Source organism: Phacochoerus africanus, chromosome 1 (assembly GCF_016906955.1).
Source record: "Phacochoerus africanus isolate WHEZ1 chromosome 1, ROS_Pafr_v1, whole genome shotgun sequence".
In the NCBI taxonomy this organism is placed as follows: Eukaryota; Metazoa; Chordata; class Mammalia; order Artiodactyla; family Suidae; genus Phacochoerus; species Phacochoerus africanus.
In genome coordinates, this window is record NC_062544.1 from 110901519 (window position 1) to 110915748 (window position 14230).

General features: G+C 38.4%; 1 protein-coding gene across 2 annotated transcripts in view; it reads right to left on the reverse strand.

Annotated features, from left to right (window-relative positions):
- Positions 1–14230, reverse strand: part of SMARCC1 (SWI/SNF related, matrix associated, actin dependent regulator of chromatin subfamily c member 1) — a 168365-nt gene that overhangs the window by 105119 nt on the left and 49016 nt on the right. For both annotated transcript variants that reach the window (XM_047772896.1, XM_047772905.1), the window contains exons 9-11: positions 8783–8908; positions 6772–6893; positions 1410–1534 (exon numbers count right to left, since the gene is read on the reverse strand). In XM_047772896.1, coding sequence (XP_047628852.1) covers positions 1410–1534; positions 6772–6893; positions 8783–8908 — 373 coding nt within the window. The remainder of the gene's footprint in view (positions 1–1409; positions 1535–6771; positions 6894–8782; positions 8909–14230) is intronic.

Consider the following 14230-nt stretch of genomic DNA (forward strand, 5'->3'; position numbering starts at 1 on the left):
GACAGAAAGTAAAACAGTAGTTGTCAAGATATAGGGGAAGGGGATCACTTGGTGTGACTCTTAATAAGTATGCAGTTTCTGTTCACGGGGATGGAAAGAGCTGGAATTAAAGCTCTTTCCATCACCACTGTGATGATTATAACAATGCAACAAATTTACTAAAAACCACTGGAGTGGAGTTCCCATCATGGCACAATGGAAACAAATCCAACTGGGAACCATGAGGTTGCGGGTTCGATCCCTGGCCTCGCTCAGTGGGTTAAGGATCAGGCGATGCTGTGAGCTGTGGTGTAGGTTGCAAATGCAGCTTGGATATGGCGTTGCTGTGCTCTGGCATAGGCTGGCGGCTGTAGCTCCGACTAGACGCAAGGCTGGGAACCTCCATACGCAGAGAGTGTGGCCCTAAAAAGACGAAAGACAAAAAAACAAAAAACCACTGGAGTGATTAAAATATACTTTAGAGTGGTGCATTTAACCTATGTGAAGTACATTTCAAAACTATATTTTAAAAAACCATGTTAAGTTATATAAGAAAAGCAAAGCAAATAAACAGGCTAGAACAGAACATTAAAAGCAAAAGAGGAGTTCCCGTTGTGGCGCAGTGGTTAACGAATCCGACTAGGAACCATGAGGTTTCGGGTTCGGTCCCTGCCCTTGCTCAGTGGGTTAACGATCCGGCGTTGCCGTGAGCTGTGGTGTAGGCTGCAGACGCGGCTCGGATCCCGCGTTGCTGTGGCTCTGGCGTAGGCCGGTGGCTACAGCTCCGATTCGACCCCTAGCCTGGGAACCTCCATATGCCGCGGGAGCGGCGCAAGAAATAGCAACAACAACAACAACAACAAAGACAAAAAGACAAAAAAAAAAGCAAAAGAACATTAAAGTCAAAGGAAAAAAAAGGACAAATGAAAAATAAAATAGCATGAAGATATACTTAAACGTAACCATATCAGCAATAATGATTTAAGCGGACATATATGATTTAAGTGGAGCTACAGGTGTCAGCCTACGCCACAGCCACAGCAACACAGGATCTGAGCTGTCTGTGACCTACACCACAGCTCACAGCAACGCGGGATCCTCAATCCACTGAGCGAGGCCAGAGATAACCCGAAACCTCATGGACCTAGTCCGGTTCGTTAACCACTGAGCCGTGAAGGAAACACCAAAATCATTAATTTTAAAGCATTAGTAAATTTAGAGAAATCTGAGCGCACAACAAATAGCAAAAGTACACCAAAAGATTAGGAAAGAGGGGATTTCACCAATGTTAATCTTAAAGAGAGGACATCTACTAATATGTGAAAGTTGAAAGCTGGGGACACAGAGCAAGAAGTGGATCATCTAATGGCAATGCTGAGAATAATCAAATCATACCTAAAATTCTCACAGTCTAGTCAGATGATACAAACCATTTTTCGGAAGAACCACTTCCTCTATGTTAGGTACAGGTGTTGGGTCTTCCATGTCCTTTGTAAGATCTTCTTGCTCATCTTCCTCTTTCTGACTCCTGCGCTTCCCATAAAGATTAGCTTGGCTAAAACACAGAAGGTACATAAACATAAACAAAACTGACTATAGCTACTTAGAGCAAACAATTTCAGAGACTTCGTTTATATTCACTTTTTTTTTGTCTTTTTGTCTTTTCTAGGGCCGCTCCGGGGGCATATGGTGGTTCCCAGGCTAGGGGTCCAATTGGAGCTGTAGCCACTGGCCTACACCACAGCTACAGCAAAGCCAGATCCAAGCCGCGTCTGCGACCTACACCACAGCTCACGGCAATGCCGGATTGTTAACCCACTGAGCAAGGCCAGGGATCGAACCTGCAACCTCATGGTTCCTAGTCAGATTAGTTAAGCACTGAGCCACAACGGTAACTCCTATATTCACTCCTTAAACCACATTAAGAAAAAATACTTAGGATAAAACCTGACCACGAGGTGAAATACTTATACACTGAGAACTACAACACGCTGCTAAAGGAAACTGAAGATGATTCAAAAAAATGGAAAAGTAGCTCATACTCCTGGACTGGAAGAATGCATATTGTTAAAATGGTCATACTACCCAAAGCAATCTACAGATTTAATGCGATCCCTATCAAATTACTCATGACATTTTTCACAGAACTAAAACAAATAATCATAAAATTTTTGTGGAACCATGAAAGACCCAGAATTGCCAAAGCAATCCTGGAGAAAAAGAAAAAAGCTAGAGGCATAACCATTTTAGATTACATACAAACAGTGCTTACAAAACTACACTAATCAAGAGCATGATATTGGCACAAAGACATATGAATCAATGGAACAGAATGGAAAGTGCAGAAATAAACCCATACATATACAATCAATTAATATTCGACAGAGGAGGAAAGAACTTGTAGAAACTATTCAGAAAGTGGTGATGGAAAAGCGGGACAGCCACAAGTTAATCAATGACTTCAGAATACTCCCCCACACCATAAACAAAAATAAAACTAAAAAAAACGAAAATAAAAAATTTTAAAAACCCTCAAAATGGCTTAAAAACCTAAATATAAGATATGACACCATAAATCTCCTAGAAGAGAACATAGATAAAACCTTTTTTCTGACATTAATCACAGCAATGTTTTCTCAGTGGGTTAAGAATTCAGCATTGTCACTGCAGTGGCTTGGGTCACTGCTATGACATGGTTTTATCCCTGGGCCAAAAACTTCCACATGCCATGGGTGTGGCCAAAAAAAAAAAGTCTATAGAAAATAAACGCTGGAAAGGGTGTGGAGGAAAAAAAAATGCTCCTACACAGTTGGTAGGAATATAAACTGGTACAGCCACTGTGGAAAACAGGATGGAAGTTTCTTAAGAAAATTAAAAATAGAGTTATATGATCTAGCAATCCCACTCCTGGGCATATGTATTCAGAGAAAACTCTAATTTGAAAAGATACATACATCTCAATGTTCACAGCAGCACTATTTACAACAGCCAAGACATGAACGCGACCTATATATCGACAGATGAATGGTTAAAGAAGATGTGAGATACAGACACACACACACACACACGAGGGAATACTAATCGACCTTAAAAAAAGGATGAAATAATGCCATTTGCAGTAACACAGACGCACCCAGAGATTATCATATTAAGTGAAGTCAGAAAGAGAAAGACAAATACCATACGATATCATTTATATGTGGAATCTAAAAACATGATACAAATGAAATTATTTACAAAACAAAAGAGAAACACAGACAAAACTTATAATTACCAAAGTGGGGAGGGAAGAGTGATCAATTAGGAATCTGAGATTAGCAGATATATACTACTATATATAAAATAGATAAACAATAAGGTTCTACTATATAGCACTGGCAACTATATTCAGTATCACATAATAAATGATAATGAGAAAAAATATGAAAAACATATGTACATACACATATTTGAATCACTTTGCTCTACACATGAAACTAACACAACAATGTAAATTAACTATACTTCAGTTTAAAAAATAAATAAATAAAATGAATTAAAACTAACACAAACCAGAAAGCAAGTTAAAGTTCAAACAAGAATGGAATGATTCATAACATGTAGAAATTACAGGGGAGACAAGTTAGAAACCGTTAACTACCTCATATAATGTGATGTGTACCAATACAGAAAAAGGAATACAAGAAACAAAGAATAATACCAGCTACAAGAGTTAGTCAAGTGACAGTTAAGCTAAACCCTAAGAACTATAACAACTCACTAAAAAGTAGACAATGTTTTAAAATGATGAGTAAAGGCATAAAAGAGAGAAACAAAATTCTTGCTTTAGGGTAGTAATCTAGAAGACACTGACAAGTGAGTGAAAATGGAGCAAAAGCTGGCTGACTCCTCATACTGCTGAGAGAATGCTCACAGTTCTCTTTTTAGAGGGACAACGTGTTGGCATAGGTTAAAACAAAGTATTTGGCATAAAAAACTGTTTAAAATGAAAATTCCATGACAATTTTCTAAAAGCCTATGAAACTACAGGTGGTAAGAAGATAAAATACTTAAAAGGAAGAAAAGATGCAGGGAATGAATAAACCAAGTATCAGGAAAGAGATTTCAAGATGTTTTGGCTGAGTATTTTAAGGGGAAACTTAAACAAATGAAAGTCCTGTTCATTGGAAGGCAGATACATTCAATTGAAGGACATGCATACATTTACTCTGGGATAACTGTTTGGGTTTTACATGCAGAGTAGAGCCTCAGTGCCACCACTGTGAGCCTCCTGGACAACACACCTTGGTTTTGTGATCCTGGCAGCCCATCTTAGTCTGTAAGGGGGAGAATAGCAGCACACTGATTTCAGGCCCAGGAATATTTGAAAAAATTGTTATGACTTTCCTGACAAAGAACTCAGGGAGCTCTGAACTCTCTGAACATCAACAGTCAGATTCAGAACACAAGTTTAAATAAGGTCACCCTCAACAGTACCCCACTAAAAAAAATCTATTTTGTCATTTTAATTTTTATGTCACAATACTTGTGATGTGACAAAACAGCAAAAATCTTTTTATAACTGTGATTGACTCGTTAATATAATTTATAAAACTAAGCTAGGAGTTCTCTTCCAACTCAGTGAGTTAAGGATCGTCATCATCACTGCTACGGCTGTGGCTACAGCTGTAGTGCAGATTTCATGTCTGGCCCAAGAAACTCCACATGCCATGGGTGCAGACAAAACAAAACCAAACAAAAAGTTAAAAGCAAAACAAAACGACCTAAATGGAATTCCCGTTGAAGCTCAGCCAGTTAAGGACCCAACATAACGTCCATGAGGATGAAGGCTCCATCCTGGCCTTGCTCAGTGGGTTAAGGAGCAGGCATTGCTGCAAGCTATGTGTAGGTCATAGATGCAGCTTGGATACAGCATTGCTATGGCTGTGGTGTAGGCCCCAGCTGTATGTAACTCCAATTCAACTCCCAGCCTGGGAACTTCCACATGTCACAGTAGCCACAAAATGAAAAACCAAAAAAACCCCACTAACCTATAGTTTCTTAATTTTCCTAAAACCTTCTACACGTGGTTAAGAATGCTTCAAGAAGCCCTACCCTTCAAGAAATGAGATTTAAAGCATGTTTTAGAGAGTGAAAGGAAAATCCAACTAGTGAATAAAGTCAGAGAATGAAGCTGATGGAGAGGAGATGACCAGACTATAAAGATCTTGACAATAGCCAGTGATTCAACAAATCTGCTATCACCTGAAAAAAATTAATTTTGCAAACTATCATTTTCTAAAACTAAACAATAAATTCTGAGAAGTTATTTAAAATACATTTTGAGCCAGGAAACCTGAAATTATTAGGTATCTATTTAAAATATAATAATAGTAAATCATCATGTATTACATACCACTTATTAAGTATCCACTTCAGACCAGGCACCATGCAAGATCTTCAAAAGTCTCACTTAATCCCCACAATAACTAATTCAATAGAAATCAAAATCTACACTCAAGGAAGATTCACTAAGTACAAATGTTATTCAATGAACAAGGCACTACATTGTCACAAAACATGAAATAGAGATTCAAATTCTCTATTAGTCATTTTGATCATGTATGGAACAGATGGGAAAAACTGGAGAAAGACAGTAACTTCAGTGAATATAATTTCTTACCAGTCATACTTCTCAATACATACAATGACACAGAAAAGGGGTTCTATGCAGGGAGCCTTTGTATAAATAAGACATAACATATTCATCAGATAACATTTCATAAGAAGACAAGCTATCAACACAGACTTCCAACCAAGACAATGTAAGACTTTCTTTCAGCCAAAAGTCCACTGTAAATAAGGGAACCCTCCTACACTGCTGGTGAGAATGTAAACTTAGTACAACCACTGAGGAAAACAGTGTGGACGTTACTCAGAAAACTAAATATAGAACTAGCAGATGATCCAGAAATCCCATTCAGGGCATATATCTGGACAAAACTGTAATTCAAAACAATAAATGCACCCCTATGTTCACTGCAGCACTATTCACAATAGCTAAGATATGGAAATAACCTAAACGTCCACTGCAGATGAATGGATTGAGACGATGTAGTATTTAAAAAAAAAAAAAAAAAGATGGGTACATGGACAATTATTCAGCTATAAGAAAGAATGAAATAGTGCCACCTGCAGCATCATGGATGCAACCAGAGATGTTCATACTAAGTGAAGTAAGTCAGAAGGAGAGACAAATACTGTTATCTCTTATATATGGAATATAAAATATGGCATAAATGAACCTATCTATGTACAGAAGCGACTCATAGACGTAGAAAAAAGAGGGAGTGGGATGGGCTGGGAGTTTGGAGTTGACAGATACAGACTATTACATTTAGAATTGAGAAATAATAAGACTCTACTGTACAGTAAAGGGAAATACATCCAATCTCTTGGGATAGACCATTATAGAAAATAATATAAAAAACAATGTATAGGAGTTCCCATTGTGGCACAGTGGTTAAAGAACCGACTAGGAACCATGAGGTTGTGGGTTCAATCCCTGGCCTTGCTCAGTGGGTTAAGGATCCAGCGTTGCCGTAAGCTGTGGTGTAGATTGCAGAACGGCTCAGGTCCCGCGTTGCTGTGCCTCTGGCATAGGCCAGCGGCTACAGGTGCAATTAGACCCCTAGCCTGGGAACCTCCATATGCTGCAGGTGCAGCCCTAGAAAAGACACACACACAAAAAAAAACCTAGAAAGTCCTTTAGAGTTTGCTTCCATATCTTCTAAATCATGCTGCAGTTCTTACCCTTTCTTTCCACTCTTCTTCCGGGATTCAGTGGGTGTGGGAGGTGGAGGGGAAGGTGAATGTTTCCTCTTCCGTGCATTAGCTGATGCTTTTCTATCTCTTCTTTCTGGACTTCTGACTGGCTAGGAAGGAAGAAGTAAATGGAAACATGTATCAGCCAATTTTTCTGAGTCCTCAGTTTCTAAAAACCCTTGTTCAAAGGTGAGTTTTCACAAAAATGATACCATACACACTAGCTCAGTTTAAATGAAAAGCACGTTATTAAGCATCCTGGTGTGACACCACCACCAGTCAGACTTTCCTTGCCTTCCAGGTGATGCACCACTATGGAGATATCAGAACCATCCCACAGGTACTCAAACTATGCTATGTTGTTTTATGCTATGCTACAAAACAGACATGCCCAAACTCTGCATAGCAAACAACCTAACGCTGAACAGTATTGGATACGAAAGTGCCAATGTAATAATGTAATGTGGAAATCATAATATTTCTACTGAGAGAAAAGACTGAGTTCACACTTTATTACTGGGAAACAAATATGTAAGCTTATCAGTGGGGGAAGATATTTTAAAATAGTTAAACAAAAAATTTCAAAGTCACATTCAAAAGCAAATAGGGGGCGCTCCCATTGTGGCTCAGTGGTAACGAACCCAACTAATATCCATGAGGATGCAGGTACCATCTCTGGCCTCGCTCAGTGGGTTAAGGCTCTAGCATTGCCGTGAGTGGTGGTGTAGGTCACAGATGCGGCTTGGATCCCGCATTGCTTTGGCTGTGGCTTAGGCCAGCAGCTGCAGCTCCGATTTGACCCCTAGTCTGGGAATCTCCATAAGCCGAGGGAGCAGCCCTAAAAAACAAACAAAAAAGCAAACAGGGACAAAGATATGAAAAAGACTCAATTTTAAAATTCTTCTTAAAAATACAAAATACACAGTGTGTGAAAAAGAGTTTTAGTAGGAAAGTCCCAGGGCTGGAAACAGGTATGAAAGACTGTACTTTCTTTTTGGTCCTTTGTCTTTTGAGCCACAATGGAATGCCATAAGACTACACTTTCTAAGTTACTGGTTAAAAGGATATGTCTCCAAGATTTTTTTTCAAAAAACTAAAGCCACGATGAGAATGTCGTAAGACTATACTTTCTAAGTTACTGGTTAAGGATATGTCTCCAAGATTTTTTTTTTCAAAAAACTACAATGCAAAACAAAAAGCAAAAGTTTGAAGTATCCCCAGTGAGAACTTTTAGAATCAGGGGTGTCTATCTGAGGCTGTCATAACCCAATACTAATACATCTAACAAGCCTTTTCCTCAATCTTAAGTCTTCCTCTAGTGACACACCCACCCACCCAGTTGTGACTTACAAGGAATTATGGATAAATATTTAAGTGTTTAGGCCTCTCAAAGGATTTAAGATTATTAAATGTCAAGTCCTACCATCTTGAAAAAGAAATGAACTATAACTGAGACCATTAAGGCCTACGCTTTGTACTCCATACATGCTTTAAGAAAGCTATTTAAAAAAAAAAAGAAGAAGAAAGCAAGCTATTTTAAAATATTAAAGCTGGAGTTGCCTGGTTACCTAGCTGTTAAGGATTTGAGGTTGTCGATCCCTGGCTGGGGAACTTCTACAAGCTGCAGCCAAAACCAAAAAAACCTTGAATATATCAAAATTAAATCAGTATTCCCTTGGTAAACCAGGAGTATGTTAAATTATCGTGATGATACCTGGTTCGCAAAATTAATACTCATATCCAAAGAACAAAATCAGCTATACCACCTTCCATACTGCAAGGGCCATTTTAAATCTTAACCTCTGAGACTCTCACCCTCCTTTTTGGGGGATGCCAGCTCCTGTGATGGTTTTGCAGCCATCAGCCACTGAGTAACTTTTACCTATACTTGATGGCTGATGCAACTTTTTTTTTGAGAGTTTACTAATGAAAATCTGAGAACATTCAAGCCAAGAAAGAAGAAACACTAAGTGGAGAAAAATGATGCCAAACTAAATACCTCTTCATTCTTTGTTGAAATTCGCTGACGAAAACTCACAGACTTCCTGTTCTCATCCACCTCATAATCCTCCTCATTCATCCATTCATTGAAAACATCAGTGTCCAAAATCCACTTCGCATGAACCTAAAACCACATTAAAACACGAATATCTAGGTAAATAACAAATCACTATAGTTTTTAAAGTATTGAAAATGGGAGAAGCTGATTTAAAATCTCAAAACCTCAAATACATAACAGTTTAAAAACCTAAGACTATTAAAAATATGTGAGTGGCAACTTAACCATTTTTAATTTTTATTCCACGTCTTTTACTGAGTAAACATTAAAAAAGCATCACTAGTTTTGTGTAGACTGAGGTTTTCATAACAAAGACCCTTAGATTTGATAATTATGTCATCTTGTCTCTTTATTTCACCTTTATTTAGGTATAACTCTAAGATATTTAAGGTATACATTGTGCTGAGTTGATATACATACGCATCATGAAAGGATTCCCTCAGAGCGAGTTAATACACCCATTTTCTCACTTATTCATCTTTTGTGTATGTGCATGTGAGAACATTTAAGACCTCTTCTTAGCAAGTTTCAACTCTTCAATGATATAATGTTATCAACTTTGGTCACGTTTGAGATTAGTTTCTTAGATCTCATTCAGGCCAATGCACACCACGGGGAGGGGGGGAACACAAATATCACAAAGGGATATTTCTCACACTGGCCCTCTAAATGAGGAAACAGCACATATTTGTAACCAATACACGGAGAAACAAAAGGAATGGTTTAAAAAAAATTTCTGTAGTCTACTCAGTAAGATAAATAACAGGAATAGGCCAGGAGTTCCCACTATGGCAAAGCAGGTTAAGAATCTGGCATTGTCTCTGTGACAGCACGTGTTTGATCCTGGGCTCTACGCAGTGGGTTAAGGATCCTGCATTGCCCCAGCTGTGCTGTAGGTCACATCTGAGGCTCAGATTTGATTCTTGGCCCAGGAACTTCAATATGCTGTGGGTACAGGTGAAAGAGACCAAAAAAAAAAAAAAGCCAGGTTTCATAAGTTATCAGTTCCCTAATGAGTAATTTAGAACATTGGTTTAAACAAAGTTCTCCTAATAGCAGAAAAAGGTACTTAGATTTTATGACAGGAATATTATGCAAATCAAGATAAAATAGATATCTTGAAATTATAAACTATAAAGGTGTGTGTGGGTATAAGTGGCAGAGCAATATTTCTAAGTGAAGTAAAAACTATTCCATTTGGGATTTGTATGAGTAGTAGCAGCCTAGAAAGTACAACAGAGAAAAAAGAGAAGAAGAAATGAATTACTTAGGAGCTAAAAAGAAGAAGTGAGATATACATTATTAAGAGAGTATGTTCAACTCGTCTAACATATAGAAACCTGGTATAAAGATGGTATCTCAAATCACTGAGGCAAAAGCAGTCTTTTTAATAAATAGATATGTAATGTATCCATAGATACATGGCTGGATAGCCATTTAGTTAAGATACAAGGAGATCCATTTCTTTAATTAAACACAAGAATAAACTCAAAATACATTAGAGATCTAAATGTAAGAAGTGTAACTATACAAGTGCTAGAAGAAAACAGTAGTGAATTCCTTAACAACCTGAGACAAAGAAAGGTTTTACTACCTGACTAAAACCTTAATGCATTAAAAACAGAGACAAATACATAAAAATTTGGCATGGCAAAAAACACCATAACCAAAGTCAAAAATAGGAGAGAGGATTAAGATGGCAGAATAGAAGGACAGAATAGAAGGCAGAATAGAAGGAGCTCAACTCCTCTCCTAAAAACAACAAAATTCACAACTAAAAGCTTGAGCAATCTCCACCCAAATGGACCGGAAACCTTAAAAAAGATACCCTACTCCAGAAGAAAAAGAGGAGGACACATCAAGAGGTAGGAAGGGCAATTTCACGATATAAACAACCCCATACCTCCTGGGTGGGAAGCTCCAGAGACTGAAAACTAACTGGTTCACAGAGACTCACCTAAAGGAGTGAGAGTTCTGAGCTCCACATCAAACCCTCATGTGCTGGGATCTGGCACTGGGAGAAAGAGCCCCTGGAGCATCTGGCATTGAAGGCCAGTAGGACTTGTGTGCAGGAGCTCCACAGGACTGGGGGAAACAGAGACCCCATTCTTAAAAGGCGCACACGGACTTTCATGTGCACTGGGTCCCAGGGCAGAGCAAGGTCTCCATAGGAATCTGGGTCAAACCTGACTACAGTTCTTGGAGGTCATCTTGGGAAAACAGGGGTGAATGTGGCTTGTTGTGAGGGAGGGACATTGAAGGCAAAGCTCTTGGGAATATTCAGCAGCTGCCTTTCTCCAGATGTGGCCATTTGGGGAAAATCTGGACCCACCCATCAGTCAGCCTGAGAAGCCCCAGGGCAAACAACAATCCAGGTGGGATCACAGCCCCACCCAGCAGTAAACAGACTGCCTAAAGACCCCTCAGGCACACAGCTGCCTCTAATCCCATCCAGAGACTAAGCCCCACCCACCAGAGGGATAGGAATCAGCTCTGCCTACCAGTGTGCAGGCATCAGCCCCTCCCATCAGGAAGCCTACAGCAAGCCCCCATACAGACTTCAGCCACAAGGGGGGCAGACAGCAGAGGTAAAAGAGGCTACAACGCTTGTATCTGTAAAAAGGTCACCACACCAAAAACCTATAAAAATGAAAAGACAAGAGAACTATAACTCAGATGAGGGAGAAAGGAAAAACCCCAGAAAATCAGCTAAGTGATGAGATTCGTAGCCTCCAGGAAAAAGACTTCAGACTGTTGATGCTGAAGATGATGCATGACATTGGAAATAAGCTGGAGGCAAAGATGGATAACTCACAGGAAACACTGAGCAAAGAGATACAAGATATAAAACTTAAACAAGAAGAGATGCAAAATACAATAATATGAAATAAAAAACTCACTAGAAGCAGCTATCAGCAGAATACAGGAGGCAGAAGAACGAGGAAGCGAGGTGGAGGACAGATTAGTGGAAATTACAGATGTAGAACAGAAAAGAAAAAAGATTGAAAACAAATGAAGAGAGTCTCAGAGAACTCTGGGACAATGTTAAACGCACCAACATCCATATTATAGGGGTGCCAGAAGGAGAAGAGTGAGAGAAGGGGACAGAAAAAATACTCAAACAGATAATAGCTGAAAACTTCCCTAACATGGGAAAGGAACCACTCACTCAAATCCAGGAAGCACAAACAGTACATATAAAATAAACCCAAGGAGGAATACACCGAGACACATATTAATCAAACTGACCAAAATTAAAGACAAAATCTTGAAAACAGCTAGGGAAAAGAAACAAGTAACATACAAGGGAACCCCAATAAGGTTATCGGCAGATTTTTCAGCAGAAACTCTGTAGGCCAGAAGGGAGTGGCACGATATACTTAATGTGAGGAAAGGAAAAAACCACCAACCAGATTACTATACCCAGCAAAGCTCTCATTCAGATTTGAAGGAGAAATAAAAACCTTCACAGATAAGTAAAAGTTGAGAGAATTCAGCAAGACTAAACCAGCCTTACAACAAATACTAAAGGAACTTCTCTAGGCAGAAAAGAAAACACAGCAACAGGAAACAAAAATTCCACAAATGACAAGGCTCACCAGTAAAGGTATATATACAGTAATGATATAAAATCATCCATGCACAATTATACCACCAAAATCAGAAATCAGAAGAGGTGGGTACAAATGCAGGATACTGGAGATGAACTTGCAATTAAGAGAACAACAACTTAAAACAATCTCATATACATATAGACTCTTATATCAAACCAAAAATCTACAATTGATACACAAACAAGGAATCTCTGGAGAAGAAATATATCATAGTAAATAAGTGCATAATCCACCATGAAGGGGGTCATTTGACATCATTCTTGGAATGCTGAAGTCTTCTTAGATCTGATTCTGATTTCATCTCCATCAAAGAATTTATGATAATTATAATTAAATAATGCAACTGTACAATTAAATAATACAGTTCTACAACTGTATTATTAATAACCATTTCTTTCCATGGTACAATGTAAGGTTTGTAATGTCTTGTTTATCACATCACCTAGAATGGTGTAATGCCTTTATTGAAGAATCAATAAGATATAACAAATTGTGAGGACATATTTATATAGTTACACTTGTTTTTTAACCAATTTATGCATTTTATATTTTACTTATTTTCAGAGGGTGTATTATTTTTGTTATTCTTACCAGTTTAGTTATCCTTTTTATTATGCTATATAAAATATTTAATGGGGAGTTCCTGTCGTGGTTCACTGGTTAAAGAATCCAACTAGGAACCATGAGATTGCAGGTTCAATCCCTGGCTTTGCTCAGTGGGTTAAGGATCTGGCATTGCGTGAGCTGAGGTGTAGGTAGCAGACACGGCTCGGATCCTGCATTGCTATGGCTCTCATATAGGCCAGTGGCTACAGCTCTGATTCAACCCCTAGCCTGGGAACCTCCATGTGCTGCAGAAACGGCCCTAGTAAAGGCAAAAGACAAAAAAATATAAAATAAAATAAAATACTTAATGGTATATAAGGCTTTCTTCTTTATAAATTTTAGTTGCATAATACACAATTTTAACATAATGCTCATTTTTTTTTGTCTTTTTTGTTGTTGTTGTTGTTGCTATTTCTTGGGCCGCTCCCTCGGCATATGGAGGTTCCCAGGCTAGGGGTCGAATCGGAGCTGTAGCCACCGGCCTACACCAGAGCCACAGCAACGCAGGATCCGAGCCGCGTCTGCAACCTACACCACAGCTCACGGCAACGCCGGATCGTTAACCCACTGAGCAAGGGCAGGGACCGAACCCGCAACCTCATGGTTCCTAGTCAGATTCGTTAACCACTGTGCCACGACGGGAACTCCCATAATGCTCATTTTTAAAGAAAAATTGAAATGTAATAGATAATACTAAATAGTAAAGATGAAAGCCATACAAAATGGGATATAGCACAGAATAAATTTCCTATTTGTCTCAGCATATTTTCCATTCCACTTCTCCAGAGGGAGACACTTAATCTGTTTCTTAAGATCCATGATATAATAATATGTCTGAATTTAATTGTGTTTAAATATATGTATTTTTATTCTGTAAAAAAAATAGTCTGTGATAATCTATGTGGGAAAAGAATGTGAAAGGAATGGATACATGTACATGTATAACTGAATCTCTTTGTTGTACAGCAGAAATTATCACAACCTTGTAAATCAACTATACTTCAATAAATTTTTTTAAAAAATTTAAAAAAAATAATAAAAAAGTCAAAAATACAACTAATCCGCAATATATGTCCCATATAAACAGCTAACACTCTTAACATTTAAAGAACTTTTATTACTCTAGGAGACAAAGAAAAAATCTTAAAGAAAAATGAGAAAAAGACAC